Here is a 23,114-nt window from a genome sequence, read left to right on the forward strand (position 1 = left end):
CTATTAATGCTGAAAAGTTCCTGCCTAGAGGCCAAGTCCAGAGCCTTGCTGTGTACCTGGGAATCATGAGTACCAGCCCCTGCAGAACCTCAGGAATGAGCTCTGCTTGCAGCAGGCTTCTCCTGACAAGAGTTAAGGCTAAGGTGCAGCTGGAAGAATGTGAAGGCTGGAGAGCCAGCTAGGGGAATTGCTATTGCAATCAGAAGACGGCCCAAGTCCCGAGTTCCAAAGTCCTTTGAAGGGATGCCAGCTTGGACACATGTTTCCAATTATCATATGCAATCTCGAGACAGTGTGCAAGTTGCACTTTCATTATGTCAAAGTGAAAGGAATGGTGAGGGCGAGATAAAGGGGGAGAGGCCGCCAGGCCGGAGACGGCACTGAGCGGCGGCACCAAATATTAGCCAGGGTGTCGAGCTGGCCTCCAAACCTAGTCTGTCTCTGGAGCCAGGGGTGCACAGTGCCCACTCTGAGGGTCTCTCTTTTTCCTACTTATTTTGAGAGTCAAGGAAACCCAGCTGATAAGGCTGGAGGAAGCCCCATATTCAGAAGCTAATTGACTAGCTCTTCAGCATTTGGTTGAATACAAAGATTGTGTGGACAGCATACGGGGACCTTGTGTCCACCCACAGGATTTCACAGTGTTATTCTCTGAGTTTTCCCAAGGTCTGTGTTTGCAGGAGAAGCTAGTTGCTTTGCCAGTTTGTAGTTCAGAATGAGGTGAGAGAATAGGGGCGGCTCGTCTTTCTCTCCCATGCAGAGCTGGGCAGCCTCGTGTTTGGGTTTTACCTTGTCTGTAAATTTGGAAGAATTCCCAGCATAAACAATAATTTCACTCAACTTCTTTTTCCAAGCACAGTTCAGAAGCTGTTTCCTTCAGGAAGTCTTCCCCGGTTTCCTCTTTCCACCTGACTGCTTCTTATCATCATGGCCGTCGTTCAGGAGGCTTATTTGCACTGATTCATCTGCTGCTGTGTTTTTAAGTCAGTGTGTGGGTGCGTGTAAGTGTGGAATGTACACTTCCTGGCCACTCTGTAGCTCTCAGGGGCTCTCTTTGTGTGTGTACCTGTATACTGTGTCTATACGTGGGCATCTATGTATATATGGCTGTGTGTGTGTTTATATAACTTTTATACACAGTAATTTACTACGTGCCAAGCACTGGACTAAGTGCCTTACAACTCAACCAAGTAGGTGCTATTATCATCATCTACATTTTCCACATAAGAGACTGAAGAGCAGAGAGTGAAGGTAACTTGTCAGATGTCACTCAGCCCAGCTAGTGGTGAGGCCAGGGGTTGACGGTGGCGTTCTGACCGTGCTTTTCATCATGACACCAACCTTGGAAAGCTGCTCAGATGACTCCCAGGCAGCGGCTTCAGGAAAGACCTTGCCTTCAACTCAGACCATTAACCCATTTACTGCTGACACAGGGCAGGCACAGATGCGGTGGGGATGGTGGTAGTGGTGGTGGTGGAGAAAAAGATGGGAGCTAACTTCCGTCTTCATTACCCTAGTTGGTTGCCGGCCACAGGCAAGGTTGGGCCAGGTGCTGAGGGGACATGGAGCACTTCCTTGATTTTAAGGAACAGGCCTGGGTTGGGGGGATTCTCCTCAGGCTGCTGCTGTGGGAGGGCCCGCCCAACTTCATCTTGGCCCTGGGGCCCCTGAGCCATCTCCACAAACCCTGGGGAACTTTGAGAGGGTCATAGCTTTCCAGTTGCAGACCCAAGTGAGTTGGAGCAAAACAGAGCGCACGTGCTTGACACGTGGAAACTCTCAAAGCCAGTGGTTGATAAACTTGCCAAGGGCTGGGGAAGTAAACACATCCCAGAGAGACAGGGAGCTGTTCTCTGGCAGTGATGCAAGCGAACAGAAAGCACAGCCTTCCGGTGCTCTCCTTAAGGCCGTCTAGGTTTTAGAACCCGGAGGCTTGCTCAGAGCTCATTCACATGAACTGCTTAGTGCTGTGCTTGTGTACGGCAAGCTCTTAGTAAGTGCTGATGGTCGCTATCAGCATTGCTTGTCACCAGAGGAACCTGTGATATATCTGTAAAGCTGTCTGTTCTTGAACCTCCTTGCCTTGTTGAAAGCTGTCCACCCCATTCTAACAAACATTCAGGGTTTCTCAGCCAACTCTCCTTTTCAACACTAAAATTTAGTATACATTTCTTAGGTGCCAGACAATTAAATTTTATTATCCCCATTTCACAGATGAAAAATTGAAGCTCAGAGAAGTGAAGCAACTTGCCTAAGGTCACACAGCGTAAGCAGAAGTACCTTGCTTGTCTGATTCCAAAGCCCATGCTCTTAACCATTAAACTAGAACCTCTAGAATCTAGGTGGCCTTCCTGAGCCCAGATTCAAGCAGAATCTGGGCTGAAGAGCTGCTGTTCTTGCTCTTACCCTTCGGGGCCTGGCGGTACCACACCTGTATTCCATGACCACTAGCCAGGAGATTTCCTTTACCCAATCTATATATCTACCAACAAACAAATATTTAGTGAGTACCAGTATAACTGTCACTCTCTTTCAATCAACACAGACATTACCGTTTAGAGTAAATTTTTTTGCCTTAAACTTGTATAGAACATGACTGTTTACTTTTAAATACTTGGTTTTACTTCGTGTTCACAACTCTGGGATCTAGCAAAGATTATTTTCATTTCACAGCTTTCAGGAACTGAGGTCAAAGAGGAGCTTGCCAAAGTTGCACAGATAGGAATGGGGGAGCTGGGCTTAAAAGCTAGCTCTGCGGATGCCAAGCCCAGTGTTCCGACCATCACGCTGGGCTGCTTCCTCCGCGCCAGGGCCCCGGGGGCTCCCACTGTTCCAGTCAGGCCTGTGAAAGGAAGACCAAGGTCACGGATGAGCGGGCCCCTGTGCTCTCGATAGCCACACTTCTACCCAGGTCTTCTCCCCTGCCTCACCGCCCCCTTTCTCCAAGGGGTGGAGGACACCTGGCCCAGGAGGGGCAGACCCTGCTTCCCTGTCCTTTGCACTCCAGGTCTGGGTGGACCGTCTGCCCCTGATGCAGGTTACATGGAGGGGAAAGTGGTGAGACTTAGGAGGAAGATTCCTGTGTTTCATGGGAATGAAAATAGCCCTTTGGTGGTTGCTGAGCAGCTGTCTGCCCATTGTAGGTTTTCTGTTAGAGGGAACGCAGATCTAGGGGAAGCCAGTGCTGGGGTTGAGGGATGGGGGCGGTGACAGGAACAGACTTGAAATGTACACTAGAATCAGGCATGGTACTGCTCTTGTCTCCCGAAACTGGGAGTTTTGCCTCAAGCTGAGGGGAACACAGCCTTTCCAGGAGGGCTGGGCCAGGGTGCGGCCGTGTACAAGCCCGTATCCTGGGCGGGTGTGCTGGCGGGGAGAGGGATCTGGGCTTTTGGGGGCCCTGGGTAAGAAGACCTCAGTGAGGCACGTGAAGGAAACGTGTGCGGGATTTGCGGCTGCTGCTCCTCGGCAGAATATAACGGGGCAGTTTTGAGCTGTTTTTCCGACGTGCTCAAGCCTCTGGGGCCCTGGTGACCTGGCTGGCCTCTGGGGGGCAGCCTGGGTGGGTCTGGAAGCCAGAGACCCCCTCTGTGTGGGGGACAGTGTACAAGCTCTAGAAGCCACCAGGCTCCAGGTTGTTTTTGGACCGTTCCCACTCTGTTCAGCCAAACTGATATTCCCTCGTGTGAAAACTTGGGCTCCCACCCTGGGACTCCGGACCTTGGCCTAGAGCAAATGTTGCCTTTGGGGGGAGGCTGTGGTGTTGGTGGGGAGGCGGCACCTCCTCTCACCCCACCCTCAGCCTCCATCCTTCCTCAGCGGCTAGAGGCTGTGTTCTCTCTAGGCAGGCAGTAGGGTCCAAGTCACCCCAGTGTCCTGCAGGGCTGGCGGTGGCTGTCCAGACTCTCCACGATGGTGCAGCTGCTCACAAACATAGCCTTCCTTCCCCTCAGAAGCTTCCTGAGTGCCTCCCTCAGCAGCCCTCTCTTCCCACATCCAGGACCCAGCAGGCCTGTCCAGCGCTTGGAGGAAGGGCCCCCAGGAACTGTTTGTAGGAGAGGCCGGGGAGGCCCAGACCACTGGCACTGGAGCCCAGGAAAAAGCCACAGACACAGGTCAGCGGGAGGGCTCCCTCCCCACACCCTCTATCTGAGCAAGTATCTCGGCACAGAATGTTCTGGTTGGTGTTTCTTGTACATAAATCTTTATTCCAATTGCAGTAGCTTTGATAGGAAAAACAGGGCCCATTTCATCATGCTTTCACCCTAATCAAATGTCTCTCATGCCAAAGCTCTCTATGTTTCTAATTTGCCCTATTTGGATTGGGTTGTGGGGCAGCGGGCAGTGGGACAGGGAGAGTTCCAGATGAATGAATACCGCCATTTGCTTTTTTTTTATCACAGGGACAATTTGGGCCCGTTCTTACAAAAACTAGATAGGCATTTTACCCTCGGGGGAAGGGGAAGGGTAGGAAAGCAAAATTTCCATTTCGATGTAAATACTCTGTCTACAGGGGGGAAACATTGTGCTTTTGGGGAAAATACAAAAAACAAAACACAGACACAAAAGTTGCAGGGGACGGTAACAGCTTGAGGAGGCATAGAGCCCTGCTCCAGGCTGCACCCTGGAGTCCCTGTGACCTCCAGCTATCTCTAAGACCCTCCTGACATAGTCAGAGTTAATGAGCACACCCCTGGTTTCAAAAAAAAAAAAAAAGAAAAAAAAGAAGAAGAAGAAGAAGAAGAAGAAGAAGAAGAAACTACCCAGGGTGTTGGATTTCTTGGAGGCCCAGGGATCCTGATGCTGGTGAAAGTGACACACCTTCCTCTTCCTGCTGGCGCTCCCCGTGCTCACACCCGCCTGCTCCCCTGTCTCCCTCTCTTGTTTAGGAGGAGCAGGCAGTCGTGTTGCCTTCTGGCTGGGCCCCCTCTCCTCCACCCCTTCCCTGATTGTTTGTGTTGGTTCTCATTCACCTTCGTCTTTTCTCCCCACACCATCTCCTCCGCAGGTCCCAGGCCCCGATCCACCTTTGGTCACTAGTGGAAGTCACCCAGTTAGGAATTAAAAAGTTCTTTTGGGGCTGGTCTCTGGCTTCTCTGATTCCAGGCTGACGCTGGAGCCACTGGAAGTTGCTGTGGGGCCGTGAATGGGTGGCAAGAATGTCAGAGGCTTTTATGTTTTCTCGGGTAATGGAGTCTTTCTGCAGGAAGCCACTGGGGGATACATTGAGGGCCGGCCATTAGAAGTAAGGCAATCTTAACATGAAATCAGATCTACCATGACAGACCTCCTGAGATTATTTTGTTACAACTCTTCCAGAGAGGTTTTCAGCAAAAAGCAGATCTCCCCCTAAAAAAACCGAGCCAGCCTCCCAGGTCTTCGGGGCAAGTCTCCTATCTATCTAGCGAGTCCCTCCAGGACCCAGCCTGGGCCTCTCTGAGGTGGGAGGCAGCCCTGTGCCCGGCAGGGATCTGCCTTCTGATGAGGCTCCACACATTTCTCCAAATGAAGCAATCAAGGCTCAAGAAGTTGGGCTGTGGGCAGGTAATCCAAGGATTAGGTAGCTTTGACTCTGGAATGCAGAACAAAGTTGCAATCCAGCAGACTTCCCTTCCTAATCACACCGGCTTAGGCTAATATCTGAACCCAGTGAGCCTTCCTGGAGGTGGCAGGGCTGGCTGGGGGTGATGGGAGGGTGAGGGTTACAGGTGGGTCTGAGAGAAAGCCAGGGGGTGCTGTGGCCCGTTCTCCCTGCAGCCTCCGTCCCAAAACTTGCGGATGGTCACCCTGGGCGAAATGACGGAGGGTCGGCACACAGGCTGCTTCCAAAAATTTAATAAATAATGATTTTTTTAAAACTGTATAAACTATAAATTACCATGCAGTCCTTATAATTTAAAATAATTTACAGGTTGAGGTAGGGAGGGGCACCGAAGAGTGAGGAGGGGGAGCTGGGGGAGGGCGGGGGCTGTCTGGAAGGTCAGGCTCTCCTCCCAGCCTTCCTGCTGAGCACACACACGCAGGCCGTGTCGATCCGGATGAATCGCCAGGCAGCCTGCTTGCCGTCCATGGTCAGCGCCTTGACGAAGGTGTGGGTGGTGGTACAATAGGAGTTCCAGTGCTTGGAGTCGATGCCCCGGCACCCGCTGTCCACGGGATTGGGGTCCCGGCACTTGGTTTCAAAAAAGTACTGTTTGAATACACTGTTGTTGATGTTCACCTCTCCCAACACCATCACCTCCTTGCCCTTGATGTCCGTGGCGGTGGTCTTGTCCCCCACCCACACGCTGACGCTGTCGCACACCGAGAACTCCCCCCGGTGGAAGACGGGGTGGGACGACGAGGACCGCTTGCTCCTGTGAGTCCTGTTGAAGGAGGCGGCCCCGCTGGCCTCCAAGTCCAGATCCTGAGTGTCTGCGGCCACGGGTGGGGGCTGGGTGCTGAACAGCACGCGCGGGGAGCGCAGTCGTCGCTTTCTAAAAAGCTTGGGGTCCACGGTGATGTTGCGGGTCTGCCCTGCCACCCTGGCGGCTATCGCCCCGGCCGGCGCACTGTGGGCTCTGCGGAGGGCTGTGTCAAGGGAATGCTGAAGTTTAGTCCAGTGGGCTTGGGGGATGGAGTGTCCTGCTGGGACATTGCTCTCGGGGTGTGGTTCTGCCTGTATGCCGATCAAAAGAGCTGTGATCAGAGTGTAGAACAACATGGACATTACGCTACGCACCTGGAATGAAACAGAAATGAGGATTATTCCACGGAGCTTTGGGTGTTGGACAAGGCGATTTCTGGGTTCCTCGGAGGTGACCTGCCAAGAGGATGACGTGAGGTTTCTCCTGGTGGCTAAGAGCAAGGAGACCCTGGAATGGACCATTCAAAGTGAGACACTTCTGAGAGTGAAGGGCGGTGTTACAACAGTTACGCTGGGACGACAGACTTAAACAGGGCTGGCTCAGACAACTTGGATGTCCAGGCACCCCATCTACGGGATGGGCTTTTCCAGGAAGGGACAGAGGCCCTGAAATTCTGCCTGGTGATGTTGTATGAATTTGGCAGTGCTGTTTACAGAATCCTTTGTGTTCTCCGCCTGCCACGTGTGTGCAACAGAATGGCTGGGGGATGAGTCTGACACCCTTCCCAGCTCTGTGTCCTGCCAAACGGCTTGACTCCCCCAGGAAGGCAGTGGGAAGGGTTGCTGGGGACTTGTCTTGACGCCTCAGCACTGAGCACACCCTCTTCAGACAGCAGCACCGGGTCAGCTCTGAGATCTGGAGACTGAAAACCCACGAAGCATCATGTTTGGCAAAAAAAGTGTATATATATCTAGGACCATCTTAGCCAGTCCATCTATTCAGCCACCAGTGCGCGCCTATGAACGTTACTGATAATGGTGTCTCTTTGCACGAGTGATGTTTTTCAGCTTTTCAAATGTGTTCACTTCTAGTTTCTTGTTAGTCTGTGAATTAGGTGAGGATTTATCGTCTCTTTCATAGGCAAGGAAAATGATGCACAGGAATTAACTCACAGGCCTACAGTCACTAGCAAAAACTGGGCCAGAAAAGAATCCACACGTGACCCCTTACTAAGTCAGTATACCCTTCCATCCTTCCTTCCTCCCCCACTTTCTCTTTCATTCTTAAATGTCTTTTTAAAAATTGTTTGATCTGAAGTAAGAATAGACGGAATGGCTTAAATCACTGTCCCCACAAGGCAGTGCCAGCCCCTCTTGAGCATGTGCCAGATGGGGCTCTGGACTACACTGCACTTACTTGCCCACCAGCAACCACCCCCAAGTCAACTAGCTGTGAAACGAGCTCTGTTCTTGAGCTCACTTTCGGTGAACTCCTGTGCACCCCTGTAGATGTGCATCAGATGTCACCTCTGGGAAGCTTCCCCAGATCTTCCTGGTAGGGTCAGAGGCATCCCCTAGAGAGGGTGTTAAACTTCTAATTCGATCCCTCCCCATCTCTCTCCCCACAGGTCATTCTGCTCCCTGCCCACTCTTCCAGCCTGGCATGGGTACCACCTTCTCCTTGAGGCCTTTTCAGATCACCCCAACCAAAGGCCATCTCTTCCCATTTTCAACTTCAGAAGTGTGTGTGTGTGCACACGCATGTGTGTTCTCTCCTACTAAATCAGTGTAATGGAAAGAACCCTGCACTGGATCTGGGGTTAGGAAAACTTGTTTGGTCTCGTAGCTCCGCTACTTCTTAGCAGAGGAAAGTCACTTAATCTTTCCAAGCCCTCATTTCCTCATTGATAAAAACCAGGCAATAAACATTACTTCACAGGGTTGTTGTTAGGGTTAAATAGGTGCACACACGCCTATTTAGCTGAGCTGTTCCAATCTCCTGTGGTCAAGGACTTTCTTCAGTTATATTGCTGCTAATTCACTCTCGGAGCACACTCCATCCTCATCTTTTCCTAGCACATAGGTTTACCTCTTCAGGCTCCTTTTCAAGCCTCATGATTTGAGCCTGTCTCTCCCCTGGCCACAAGGTCCTGGAAGGCAAAGCCTGTCTCATCCACCTGCGCAGCTAGTCACCGTCTCCCATGGTGGTTTTTGTATCACCCTATGCCTCTCCTTGTGTTGTGGATAATTGTTCGCATGTCTGTCTCCCTGAGAGCACTCTGGAAGTGGGGCCATTTGAACTTACTGGGGCCATGTGCAGTGCCTGGCATGGTGTAGGTCCTCACACTCTATAAGGAGGATGAATGGGAGAGTGAATGGGGATGGCCAGAGCAGCTCACCATCTGCCTTCTTTCCATATGATGCCTGGTTTCTTTTGGATTTTGCGAATATGACCACATGCTGCATTCCTAACCTGTTTTAAAGTGATGCATTCTTCTCCTCTGTAATGTGTTTCTATTCAGCTTGAAATAGACAGCTCTTTGGTGAGATACCAAGAATAAAACCACCAAATTATTTTCTCTTTGGTTACTTCGAAAAATGTTTGTGTTTGTTCCAATTCTCCAGCCAGCCATGCAGAGGAGGCAGTGACACATCTGGCTTTTTGACCATCCCTGGTTGTGTGGCTAATGGACTTACTGATAAATGTCCAGCTGATTAGTCAGTTGGCAGCTAATGTAGGCCTTTGCTTTTGCTCCTTTTCTTGTTTCATTTCTTTCTGCTTCTCAGTACTCATTATCTCTCATCAGGTAGATGAAGGGAGAAGCAATGGAAATTCACCCCTTTGTATCCATATTAGTAACACGTAGAATTTGGATAGGGAAATGAAAAGACTAAAATGTAGGGTTTTGATGGTAATAAGGGACATACCGCTCCCTATTTCCTGTTACCAGAGGTTCCCCCCTCATTCTACCGTCCCCTCTGTGGTGAGCTCATCCTCTCCTATGGAGTCAACTGAAGTTTCTGTGCAGTTGATGCCCACGTTAGGATCTCTAGTCCAACTCCTCTTTTGAAAGTCAGCTCTGAACCCCCAGCTTCCTCATGGGCAACTCCCTGTGGATGCTGACATTTTAATTGTAAGGCATGCAGAACAAACATCTTCATCACCCTCCCCTTCCTCCTCTTTACTCAACAGCAGCTGCCCCATTTTGGGCCACTTTATGATTTATGAAGTAGTTGCACAGCTACTATCTCTTGTGAACATCTCTCCCCATCCTCCTAAACATGTTTCTCTGCATTTCCTTTTTCTGTTACAAAATCACCATTCCTTTTTCACCAGCTGCAAGCCTCAGCTCATCACTGGACTCTGCCCTTTCCTCTATGCCCTCCATCTAGTCCTTTTTTTTTCCCCTGCTGCAGTAGCATCTCTTGAGACTGTGCTTTCTATTCTCACCTCTATGTTCCTGGTTCAGGTCATGGAACAGTCTCCCAAATGATGTCCTGTACCCTCATCTCTCTTCTCCCAATGTCTACCATCCCTGGCCGCCCCATTTTACTTCTTAAAGCACTGCTCTGATCACATCACCCAGCTCAAAGGATCCATTGGTGAGCAGTTGTCTAGTGAGCCACTAGGACTGCTCAGCCTGGCAGACAGACCCTGCCCTCCTTCTACTCCCTTCACATATTTTGCATTCCAGGCAAACAGAACTACTCACAGGCAGTGCCAGCTCTGTGCTTCCCCACCGTTGCCCTCAGTTCAGACTCTTTTGCGCCAGGCATTCTTCCCCGTCCCTCCCTGTGACTTTTCTGCTCTCTATCTCTGCTAGTCAGAGTCCTTCCTGTTGGCTTTAATACCCACCTTAAAAGCAACCTCCACTGGGAAGCTTTTCCTATTTCCAAACAGACCAGTTCTCTCCCTTCTCCATCTCTAAAAGCATTTCTTTAATGCTCTCTTACAGCAATGTATTCTCTTCTTCTCCTCCCATCTAGAGGGCAAAGTCCCTGGAGGCAGAAATGTATCCTGTTCACCTTTGTCATGGCAAGTGACCTAGCCCTCACAGGCAGCTCCACCTCTAACAGTCAGTGAGTGTGTGAATAGGTCTCCTCCTTTTGTGTCCCTTAATTTCTCCCTCTGAGTGGTGATGTTTAAGGTATCTTCCAATTTGGACACTCTTTGGGTTTAAGCAATTGTGGAGTTTTCTGCTCTGCCTAGAGCTCTGCTGGTTCTACTCAAGTGACTACACAGAGTTCTTAAAATCTAATGCTGTTCCTCAGTGCCACTGTCCAGATAACCCATGGTAACTGGTGACATCTGAACACAATGGAGATTTGCATCATGGAGAGATTGTTTCATTGTCTTATTAAGATTTAAAAATGTTGCAGATATATCTCTCATTTGGGTCTTAAAATGAAAGGTGTGGTTTTTTTTTAATTGACTTCTTCATAATAGTATGCCCCTATAAACTTTTTAAATTAAAAAAAATTCTTTTGTTTAAAAGATCGTGAGTAGATCAGAAAGAAAAGAAAAAATTCGTGTCTTTTCTAGTCTAGTAATTTCAAGCACAAAGCACAGTTTACAAAAGAACATTCTCTCCTTGGTTGATATGAACCAGGGGAGGAGTTTTACTTACTTATTTTTTTAAAACAGCATTTGAAGCCTTTCTCCTGAAGAGATGACAGTCCTCACAGGGGCTTCACTAAGCAAAGATCTGTAAGTGGAATGATTAGCTGGGGAAGAGGCAGTTAGGGGCTCACATGATGGAACACGTTCTGTTTGATGTGTGAACGTTCTGTGTTTGTCTTGCTCCCACCAGAATGGAAGACAAATGACTAAGAGCGGAGGGACCTGTCGGGCTGCCCAGCTTCCTTGCCCTCTCTCTCCCAGGCTGGGGGTACATTCTGTGGCTTTCCAGGGCTTCACACACTCCAGTAATAGGCGAAATTTCCTGCACTAGGTGAATGATTTGACACAGGTTCTGGCCTCACCAAAATAGGTGATGAAGCTGCTGGGCAGTTGCTTAGCTCTAAAGTCCACCTCTGTGGCCAGGACGGCTGATGGTGCAAGGAGGCCCGGCGACCATGCCTTTGGAGGCGCATTGTAGAGGGAGTAAGAGAATTCCTACCTTAGAGGGAGGGGTGCCGAGAGAGAGCTGTTAGTGATTTTCAGGCTATAGATTAGATCAGTGAACCAGGGTCACTAAGTGTTAGCAAAAGAGCAAATCCTTGTGGCTGAGGAAGTCCAGCCTCCTCCTCCTTCTCCTCCTCCTCCATCTCACTCACCACATTACCAGTGTGGGTCAGGAGTCATTTCTTGTTTTACACTTGGCCTCCACTCAAAATGTAAACTGGCTGCTGTCTTCAGCTGTAAAGACTGGGACACAGTTGGGTGTTAGGGCCTGCGTGGAGTGAGAGAGGAATTCTACGGCCCCTCAGCTTCCCAGGGAGGTATCCCTGAGGTTGCAACAGAGAAAGGCACTGACAGAATAAAATCCAGCTCCTCTGATAAAAATCTCCAGGCTGGATTTATTAAGGGGAAGCATGAACTGGAAGGTATGTCAGAGCCGATCAAGTCCAGAGGTTCAGTGCCTTAGAATCACCTGGAGGGCTTGTTAAACCACAGACTGCCGGGCCCACCCCCAGAGTTTCTGCATCAGCAGGTCTGGGGTGGGGCCCAAAAATCTGCATTTCCCACAAGTTCCCAGGTGATGCTGTTGCTGCTGGTTTGTGGACCACATTTTGAGAACCACTCATCCAGTCCAATCCTTGAACCTTGAAGAGGAGAGAGATAGGCCTTGGAGAGGCTCAGCGACCTGGGGTTACGCAGCTAGTGAGTGGCAGGCTCTGCATGTGGGCGCTTGGCATGGCTCAGCCTCAGCTGTCCTAGAGGCGAGAGGCCTGAGGCTGCACACACCCTGGAATTGATGGGTCCTGCGCTGCACTTACTCAACCTCCAACATCAGAATGAAAATTCCATTCAACGGGCCATGAATTTTACCTTCCTGAAGCCATAAATCCAGATACCAGGGAATAGTTGGGTATTTGTTTTATATCTGGTTTATCAGACATCATGCAGACTTGATCCAAAAAGCACTTAAAATGCCCACAACAGAAATATGCAGCTAGAGAGCACTAGCAGGTGTGGGCACCTGTGGATTTATTGTCTCCTCCAGGGCGGCATGGAAACAGAAACTACTGGTCTGAATTCTCAGAGACACATCTTAAAATGAATGAGGAGAGACCATAATTTCATTCTTATCAGTTTAATTGTCTCACTATGCAGCACAACAAACCTAGCAGGTGGGTCTTATTCTTCCCATTTTACAGAGGAGGAAACAGAGACACAGTAAGAGTAAATAACTTGACCACAGGCAGCAGCCTGGTGGAAATGGAACTCACCCCTATCTCCAGACCTGGAGCTCTCCCACCATCCACTCCACGGCCAAGAGTGTGAAGAGTGATCAGGGACCTTCAATCTCATACGATCACCTGCTCAGACAGACCAGGAGCTGTGAGGAGGGTCTGACCAGAGCTGTCTGTCTATTCGAGACTGTGTGTTCTGTTACTTTAGAGGTGCACTGCTCAGACTCTTAGCGTGTCCCTGGAAGCCTTGGGGCCAGCCTGAAAGTATGGGCAACGCCCTCTCCAGATGGGCTAGGAGGGCCATGCGTGCTGGGTCGCGAGGAGCCACCCGGGCCCCCACCGATCAACAGCCAGCGCCGATGCCCCATCGTCAGCCTGGGGCTCGTTTCCAGCTGTCCTGGCAGCTCTAGAACTGGGAACCTTGGTGAGGCCGATGCCCCTTGGGTGCTTACCTCGGTGTGGCCAGGACAGAAAGCTGCTCCCTTGGAAAAGCCGTTATTGGGCCCGGACGCTGAGCTGAGCTTGGGTCCAGCATGCCATCCAGCCCCTTGGACTGCACGGCACCGGGCCAGGACTCTGCGGGAGGAGAGAGCTGGCATTAGATGGGTGCTTTGCCACGTTCTCTAGCAGACAGGTAGCTATGCCCCAAGCAGGCGGGGAGGGATGTGCCAACAGGATAAACCGCATTTCCCTGAGTGCTGGGACTTTGCCAGCATCAGGACCAAAGAAGAAGACAGAGCTCAGCTACTGAAATTGCCAGAGGCCTGACCTTGCACAGACCTGGGGCGGCACTGCCTCTCACTCTTATTGCCAGAGCTCTCGGTCTCTGCCTGGACACAGTCTACAGCTGATCTTATGTCCCATGTAGGTAATTCTAGTCCCACATAAGAGTCTGGCTCTAGAAGGCCCTTAATCCAGCATCAAAATGGAATTATTCTGTACATTATACATGCAGATATAGCACACCCAACTCTGGACCAGCATAACTAAGGTAAATTATTCAGAAGAAAAATTCCTGGCAATAGAGAACAAGTTGGTGCTTTGATGAAAATCTAGAACGAGTCATGGTGGCAAACAAGACAACCTCACCACTTGATAGACAACAGAGAGTTCTTAACAGAACTAGGACGCCAATCTCAGAAATCAAATTTTAGGAAAGTCATATTTTAAGAATCAGGAGCTAAGGAGCTGGTACAATGAGAAAAAAAATTCTATTCAGTTTTAGGTTTGAGTTCCTAAAAGCAGTGTTAGGGTTTCCATTCTCCTTTTACTTCTATAAACCTTGTATATGTAGGTATTTCATTCATTCATTCAACAACATTTCCCGAGCATACATTTCTACTATGTGGCAAGTACTGTCCTAGGTTCCAGGGACCCAGCAGTGAATACAATCAACAAGGTCTCTACTCTCGTGGAGTTTATAGTCTTGTGTAAATAAACAAGACAGCTTCAGATTCTTCACATGCCCTGCAGGTAAGCAGGTCTGATGACAGAGGGTGGTGGCAGGGTGTAGGGAGGGGCCACTGTAGACAGGGTGCTCAGTGGAGCGTTCTCTGAGGAAGGGGCCTTCAAACTGAGATCTGAAAGATGAGAAGGAATGGGGATAGAGCATTCCAGGCAGAAGAAACAGCAAGTACAAAGGCTCTGGGGTGGAAACACGTCAAGATGCTGAGCATGTAGGGAAGAGACCTAAGAAATGGGTTGGAGAGATAGAAGGATGTAGGGAGGAGCTATGGTTTCACCCTATGGGCAGTGGGAAGGGAGTAGAAGGCTTTAAGCTGGAGGGTTATACGACATTTTTTTTTTTTATGAATGAATGAAAGAACTATTCTGTTTATTGCAGAAATTGTTGTAAGGTAGGGTAGCTCTCTCACCAAAAATGTTATAGAATGACATCTTTATCCTTCCTGTCAAGACTGTCTTTTCAACTGCCAGACCCCTTTTCCCATCGTGCCTTTTCCCAGTGTGGGACTGCACCCCCCCCACCCCCGCCCGCCCCGCCGTCTTCCTGCAACACCTGCTCTCATCTTGTGCTACGGAAGCAAATGTCAGTGAAGCCACCTTGGCCCCTAGGTCCCTGATCACACAGAGGAGCTGGAAGACAAGGAGGTAGAACGGGCCTTGAGTGGTTTTCCTGCTGTTAGAAATCATGAAATTAAGGACTAGGATTTTACCATTCCTCTTTCTGACCCACCTTACTCAAAATATCATTTTTGCTTTAGAAGTACCAGAAAAACCTTCAAATATTCCATTGGGGTTCAGGCCTAGAGATGAACACTTACTCAAACACCCTAAAAAAAAGTTAATTCCATAGCAAAGACCACTTTCAGACTCCCTTAGGAGTAAGCACAGGAGAGGGAGAATAGCTGGTCCCCCACAGTAGGAGGTGGGCATTCCAGGGTCTGATTCCATCACTCACGGGAAGAGGATTTGATCTGGTCCACAAACCCTTCAGCTGGGTGTGTGGCCAAACCTGACTGATTGCCAGATTGGAATCTATAGAGCTGTGTCCTGGCCCAATTTGCTCTTATTAGTGAATAAGTCACCAGGTATCTTTAAGCATCTCTGAACCTTTTCCACAGAGTAAGTAAGCAGCAGGGATGATAGCTAAGGTCTCCTCCAGCTCTGATCGCCTGTGATTCTATGAGCCTTAGTGTTTCCAGCCTGCATCCTTACTGAATGTTTAAGGAATGCTTTCCTTCCTGTCCAAACACTGGAATTTATTTATTTCATTAATTATACGCTAAACTTGTAGGTGCTACGCCAGCCACTGTGCTAGGTACTAGGGAAGAATGAGACGTAGCTCAACTTCCAAGAGCAAATAAGTTAGAGGTAAGGAAAGCAAACACATGAACAGCATTTAAAGCACAACGTGTTAAGTATGATAGATATCTGACATGATATGGAAAACACAGTGGAGGGAGGAATTCGTTTTATTTCGCCAGATTAGCCAGAGACATATGTTCATAGAGGAAGTAATATCTGGGTGAGGGTCTTAAGGATGAATAGGAGAGCATCAGGGAATAAGGGAAGGAAAGGCATCACAGATCCCCCAAAATCCAGTATGGCTTAAGAGGGAGTCTTGGGGGAGGGTGAGAAGAGTATGCAATGGGCCTTTTACAGCAGCAGGTACTTATGAGCTTGCAGAGCTCACTGCTGTGGCCTACCCGCTGACTATGCCTTCCTATGTGACACAGAAAGCCTACACTTTAATCTTTGGGACAATCAGGGAAGTAAGAGTGACTCTCTTTGAAAATATTCTATATATTCCACTATACCCCAGGATGGCCTCCAATCCAGCTGATTAGAAGGAGAGAGAAGATTGATCTAAATAAAACAGTCCACAACTCCTAGGCAAGACCTACCTTCTTGGAGAATCAGCTCTAGACCAACTATAATAGGTTCCCTGGCCATGTGTCTGCAACCTCTGGGCCTAGCCACCTTTGCATGGCCGGGTCCCCTGCCGATCACATCTTCTAGACGCCCGATTGCTGTATTTGAGACCCTGTCTTGCATATCCTATGTCTTTGACCTTCTCTTGTTCAGTGTAGGTACAGGTAGTTTACTACTGGAGAGAGCAATTTCCTGTCCAGAATACTGAAATGCTAGGTGATTTTCATAGATATTGCTGTCATTGTTTTTAGTCTCATGCTAATGAAGGTTGGGGCTCTAAAATTAAATCTGATTTAAATATTGCCAATTTCTAATGCAAAGATATTAAGAACAAACAACCCAAATGCATATCTATTTTTAAAACCCTGTCTGTTCTCATGCGGTAATCACTTAATCAGACAGTTTTCACACTTTCATAAATGCATGGAAATAAATCCCAGCTCATCTCAGGACCATGTTCTATTCCTTCTTACAGGGCATGAAAGAACACTGTAGGAATCTGGTATACCCCTTCCAGACCAGGACAACGCTGTCCTGTCCTGGGTCTCAGACTTTAAAGCAGTATTTCTTAAAGTGAGGTCTACTGTAGTATTAGCAATATCTTGGAACTTGTGAGAAATGCAAATTCTTAGGCTCTACCATGGGCCTAGCAATGCTGAGTGAAAACCAGCAATCTGAGTTTTAATCCCTGCAGGCAATTCTGATGCACACCTTGAGAAGCACTGTGTCGGAGGGTCCCACTCTGTCCCCCTTCCAATTGCAACCTCCCCCTGGGGTGAGGGATCCACGGCTGAGAGAGAGTGACAACCCAGAGTCAGCCTAGTGCTGTGGGCTGCCTGCTTGCCTATAACTTTCCGTATCACATCACGATCAACAGTATGTCTAGACCATGCCCCAGAACCCCAGACCAACCAGCCTTGAGTCAGCTAGAGCTAAAGCTTCTTGTGAAGACCCCTGAGGTTAAGTGCATTTGTATGGTCCTCTCTGTGGATGCTTCTTTCAGCCTCCCCTTCACTCTCATAAGGTCTCAATGATATTTTGGTCAAATCCAAAATACAAACTATATTTTGTAAAGGAAAAACCAGGGCTGTGCATCACAGCTGTACAGGGTGAATGGGAAACTTGACACTGGCTTTAATGAGCTAGCAATTAAGAAAAACTATCAAGAAATGAATACATCTCAGAAAATATAAAGGGCAGGTATGGTCACATCATAGGCAACAAAAAGGTATGAGAATCTAGCTTGCAGACTCTCAGGGGGATATTGTCCTTGTCTCCCCTTCCCACCCCACCCCCCACAGTTATCTAGATATAATCGACATTTATGAATTGCAAGGTTTCCTTTTTACTCCTTGCATGCCACTTAAAATGTGCTTTGGTGTTGGAGCTATGGTTAGCTCATTATTAAGTCCAAGGATTATTTGGTGACATTTTTAATACCAAAAACTGGGGGATGCTTGACCAAAAAGACTGCAGGTGCTGGGACACAATGGCTAGTCCCAAGAGCAGTTTACACCACATCAAAGATGCTAGAGCAGCTGGCGTGAGCTGCAGCGTCCCTCCTAGACTCCACCTGCTGAGTTCTGTAAGCTGGGAAAACCCACTAGCAAGGCTGGGCATTAAGAACATGTTGCAGAGGGCGTAATAGTAACGTTCGGTGCTGCCGCTGTGGTTTTCATTGCTGCAACTGTTCCCCTTAATTCTCCCCTCTCTCTGCTGGTTCTTACTCTGAGCCTATACACAAAGAAAATGTGAAATCTTTTACGTTGAACGTCTGTTTTCCTAAATGTTAGCCTAATCAGACGTTTTCAAGTATGCAATATGACCGTGAGGTTTGCTGACTAGGAGCTCTTTTTTTCAGGGGAAAAAAATTCAATTTTGGCCATTTTGAGATGATTTGATGTGTTTTAACTATTTAGTGGTTTTGGCACATCCAATAGGAAAATAGTACATCTGGCAACAAGGACTTAGGGAGACATTAAGGTTCAGCAAAACCGCTATTCTTTTTGACTGAAAGTTTCAATGCTGACAGTTCTAAAGTGCTGTGCCGCTTTTCTCTAAAAGAGAAATGGTCCTATGGCTCTTTTGGAGATTCTCAGATAAATTGCAAACTCCTCCTAGCATTTCCCCAGAGAGGTGGCTCAAGGAAGAAATCATTATGCTGTTGACCTTGAGCTTCAGAATCAAAGAGCATTTGCCACAAATGTGCGTGGCCTTCTGGGGTGTGTGGCGGGCCACAGTTTGCATGGTATTTATCCGACTGGATTCATGAGCTGTGGATTCATGCTCTGTGCAATGCCAACGCCACAGAGAGGTTTTTGTAATGTGGGTCATTACAACAACATGAATGTGGTAGAAGGTAAGACATCTAAACACACAGCAGCCTTCCATTATAGGGGTGAGGGCAGTACCTTTTTGCAAGAATATGCTACTAAATAACAGTTCTTAGAGTGTAGCTCATCAGTTTAGTAATACTAATGATATATCTATAATCCACATGGACTGCCAAAAACAATCCAGTAGTTTTTCAAACTTTTCTGCAACCCTAAGAAAACATCTCAGTTCCAACTGGCTGATCCTTATACCATGAGAAAAAAGATCTCCTTCAGTTCTGCATTGGGCCTTTCCCGGCTGCTATTCCCATACTTGGGACTAAGAACAGACAGAAGTATTGGGGCAAAAGGGGACTCTTAGGTCGGTTGGAATCAGCGTTTACATCCAATAATACCAGTACCTACCGAGGCCTCCAGCCCACGGTAGACTGAGATGACCACCTGGGATGGAATACATGAATGAAAACAAAACGTTGCCAGTGAATGCTAACTCGGATCCAAGCTCTTTATTCCATTTGGTTTATAGGATTAAATGTCCTGAGCTCTTCTTGAGCTAGCCTTTTCCTCTCAGTGTGTGGTATGTTTTCCAAGCAACAGGTCAAGCAATGTTACAACACGTAAGTCTATAATGCAATTCAGATGTAACTTCAGAAATTAAGACAAGCTAAAGATCTATAGCCCTGAAAAAGATCTGGGAAAAATCCCAGCTAAACACACACACAGTGTTCTGGGGCTTTTAAAAAGGCAGGCAGTTCATCCTTCCATTAAAGAGGGATAAGGTACAAGCCGTGGGACTTGAATGTCAGAAAGGAGTATGGCCACCCCTTACTCCTTATAAAGTGTCCATGAGACGAGACCATTTCTATTTGAGCAGCGGGACTTCAATTTCATTGCAAAAACTGCTGCACCCCAAACACCCTGCAGCCAAGAAAACATGGATCACAGGTAACCAGCACCAAACACATCTTGGCTGGGGATGCCGAGTCCCAAGGGCACGTCAGATGCCATCCCACTCCACACCCCCCTGGAGTGACAGCTCCCTCGCTCTTCTGTGCTGACATTTCCTGGCTTGTCTGCTGACTTCACACCCAGAAAATCTGACTCAAGGCATGAAAGAGATAACTCGGCTCAGTGTTGCCCTGGCATGCAATGCATGTGAATCCTAGGTAACCCGAGGCTGAGATAAGAGCTGGAAATGAAGAATTTATCTCCATGTGTGTTTGTCAGGGGGCTTTGGGCTGTTTTAGCTACTTCCTGTGTATGGCTTTAACTATCCCAGCCCCAAGTGGGCGCCTGCTGCACAGATCTTATATGACTGATGGGGACTGTTGGAATGTCAACAGGCTGATTAACCCTAATGAGGGGCTATTTGACGAGCATTTTAAAGCTCACTTTAAGGAGTTTCATCTGACTCCTTCATCACATCAGGAGGAAAGGTCAGAGGAGACGAAAACCTGCTGTCCTCCTAAAGTCACTTGATTCTCGTACAATTATATTTCAGAACATTCTCAGTCTTCTAGTGTTTCTTCTTAGGCTTTACTTGACCGTGACATTATGAACAAAAGCAAAACCCTGCACTGGAGAAATGTACTCCAGAGCTAACAAGGGACCCACAGAGTGCATCGTCTCCAGGGACCCAGAACATTGTGGGTAATTAGAAATTCCAAAGATGAAGGCAGACAGTTTTCCCTGCTCCATCACCACACACACACACACACACACACACACACACACACACACACACACACACAGAAAGGAACCAGGCACTCAGCCACTCAAGAGGTAAGTTTAAGATTGAAAGAAATAAAAACTATTTCTTTTAGAATCTCAGTTGTTATTTCACAGAATTATAGGCTATTAGAGCTGAATAGGCTATTAGGGCCACTAGTGACTCTGCACTTCCCTCGATGGCCAGGTCAAACAAGGCCCTGAGGCCTGGGGCTGGTTGCATTTCAGCTCCACCACTTAGCTGCGTGACCTTTAGCAAGTGACTTAACCTCTCTGTGCCTCAGTGGCTCCTCTCAAGGGTCAGAATAATTATATCTTCTACCTTGAGTTGTTGAGAGGCTTAAATAGAATAAGCATTTAGCCCAGTGCCTGGCACCTAGCTGGTGCTATGTATACGTTAGCTATTCCTATTAATACCATTAAAGACATTCAGCTATAATCAGGCAGTGGGTTACTGGCAGGCTTGGTGCAGAACAGAGAGTGTTGCCTCCTGTCCCTCTCACGCCCCGGTCTGGCTGTCTCTGGCAGGAAGAAACCCTGTTTGTGTTACAGTCGTTGTTTATATCCCAATCATTTTGGAATGGCTGGCCAGGCACATTCTCGGTGGCCCTGTCTGAGCAAGTGAGGAACACAGTCTGCAGCTGCAGGATGATTTTCTGCAATCATTTGCTGACAAAGATGCTGAGTAACGAACTAAGACATTTGTTTTTGAAATGATCCATTTTCTTTAGCCTTGTCGCAGTCAGAGGCAGGAAGCTCCTCCAGCTATGACTAAAACTTGCCAGTCCCCGTAGAGTTAATAGCATCTTTGCTTAGGGTGATGGCTGCCTTACAGGGAAAGTGGATGGCAAGAATACAACACGGAGGTATCTTCATGGTCAAATTTGTACTCTGTTATCCTGGATTTGGGGCAGATTTAGATATCTGCTGGATTGTTAACTTTTTGAGGTTGTGTTTTTCTCTCCGTGGGGCAGTCTCAGAGGAGGCCCTTAATGAATGTTTATTGAACAGAATTGAAAACTCTTCCCAGAGCTGCACCAGTTTATTCAAAGTAAATCATTATTTCATCTTGTACTGGTCAATCACAAACGGTCCCAATTTATATTCCTGGATAACTGGGGGAACCCCCCTTTCACTTTGGCGATGTGGTGTTTTATTTAAGAAGGAGAATGCCCCATTCCTAGGCTGACAGGTGCACTGCTGAGGAACTAAGTGTCTTAGCTCTCAGCAGACCCTCATTCCGGCTTCATTACAAGCACTAAGAAACACACAGGTGTTGGGCAAAACAAACTCATTTCCAGCTTGCTTATTTTTCCTGTCCAGAATATCTTCGGAGAAAGCTACGTTTTAATCCAGCCGCTGGTTATGTTGTGCAATCCACTGGGATGGCAATCACCTCATTGTTTAGTTATGACCCATGACAAGATGAGGAAAAGAAAGAAAAAAGCAGAGCACACATACACAGAAGAGGGTGGAGGCTGCGCGATGATAATGGAAACCTTGTGTTAGCGTTTCGCTCCTTTCCTTGTGAATCAGCCGAGTTCCTGGCACCAGGCCTCTGTCTGCGAAAGTGAGCTGCACCTCCAAGGCTTCCAGGGGCTCATCCCGCCATGTCGGGTCTAGAGTGTCACCCTTTGTCCCCAGGAAGGCGGGTGCTTGACTGGCTGACCCCCCTCCCTCTGGGCCACAGCCACCAGGCCTGGCTCCGGCCCTCACCTTCTGTCCCAGGGCACCTACCCATCCCGGCCTCGGTGACTTTTAAGCTCTGCCTGAACCAGATTTGGTCCACGCTGTGTGTGAAGGGCTCTCCTCTTTGCCTGCATTGTGTCCGCCAATCCGTGTCTAGGACTCGCAACCCCAGCTTTCTTTTTAACTATTTCTACTTTTCTTCTTTTCAATAGACCTGATTTCTCTATTCCCAAAATATAGATTGAAACATTTTGTAAGGATAAAAACCAAAAATAAATAAAAATTTAAAAATAAAAAATAAAACAAAAAATATTCAACAAACAAAATCCCCCAACACTATAGCCAGTAGAACAGTATAGATCCACCTAAGCATCTCTGTTTGGCTTGCCTTGTCCCCAAGAGAGGAAGCACCTCAAAATGCACATGTAGTTACAGGCAGGGACCAGCACCAAATGCTCTGTGCACTTGTGCTCATGAAGTCCTAGTACCTGAGTGCCACACAGCTCCACCTACTTCTCAAATCTATCACAGCGTTCGTACAAGTCAGGTGTCTTATTCAGACCTACAGAGCATGGCAGCGTTATCTGCAAGCATCACCACCACCACTACCTCCACCACCATGGCTGCCTGTGCCCCCATGACCACCATGACCTCCTCCATCCCCACGACCACCACCATCCTAACATCACCCATCACCACCACCAGCATCACCACTTCTACCATTTTACCATCACCATTACCACTGCCACTATCAGTACCACCATCACCACCACCACCACCACCACCACCACTAAAGGGTTAAAGAACTTTCTGGAGTCAGGCAGGGAAGTCTGACCAACGTTCCACAAGGCCACCTCTGAGGCTGAGCCAGAAGAGGGACAAGCCTGGGGGTCATTTAGGCTCTTCCAGGTAGTTAAGTGAATTGTTTACGTTTCATATAACCCTCAACTGAGTGGTGAGCAGAGTTGGGTCTAGAAAGCAACACTTCTGCTTCCTGTCTACATATTCCATCATACTATTTTCCAGTACCCATTCTGCAAGTTGCAAGTTGGTTTTTTCCTTCTTTTTCCCAAGTTTTGCTGTTATTGTTAACATGTAGATGACATTATTTAGTTTAGACCTTGATAAAATTATCTCAAAAGAGGAGTATCTATGACTATTCAAGGACATTATATATAAACACACATACACTTCAAAAGGTAAAGAAAGAATTATGTACGAGGCTGGTTCTTTCATTTGCCTGTGTAATGTTTGAGGATCTGTGCACC

The 23,114-nt window shown here is 48.0% G+C and overlaps 1 protein-coding gene across 2 annotated transcripts in view; it reads right to left on the bottom strand.

Moving 5' to 3' along the window:
• Positions 1–5,820: 5,820 nt before the first annotated feature.
• Positions 5,821–23,114, bottom strand: part of NGF (nerve growth factor) — a 50,225-nt gene continuing 32,931 nt past the window's right edge. The window contains exons 1-3 of one of the 2 annotated variants that reach the window (XM_057744975.1): positions 13,156–13,203; positions 12,740–12,829; positions 5,821–6,721 (exon numbers count right to left, since the gene is read on the bottom strand). In XM_057744975.1, the coding sequence (XP_057600958.1) occupies positions 5,981–6,709 (729 nt within the window). In that variant the 5' untranslated portion in view covers positions 6,710–6,721; positions 12,740–12,829; positions 13,156–13,203 and the 3' untranslated portion in view covers positions 5,821–5,980. Of the gene's footprint in view, positions 6,722–12,739; positions 12,830–13,155; positions 13,280–23,114 lie in introns of those variants that run through there. The other variant, XM_057744984.1, reaches the window with a different exon arrangement.

This window comes from Hippopotamus amphibius, chromosome 1 (assembly GCF_030028045.1).
Source record: "Hippopotamus amphibius kiboko isolate mHipAmp2 chromosome 1, mHipAmp2.hap2, whole genome shotgun sequence".
Lineage (NCBI taxonomy): Eukaryota > Metazoa > Chordata > Mammalia > Artiodactyla > Hippopotamidae > Hippopotamus > Hippopotamus amphibius.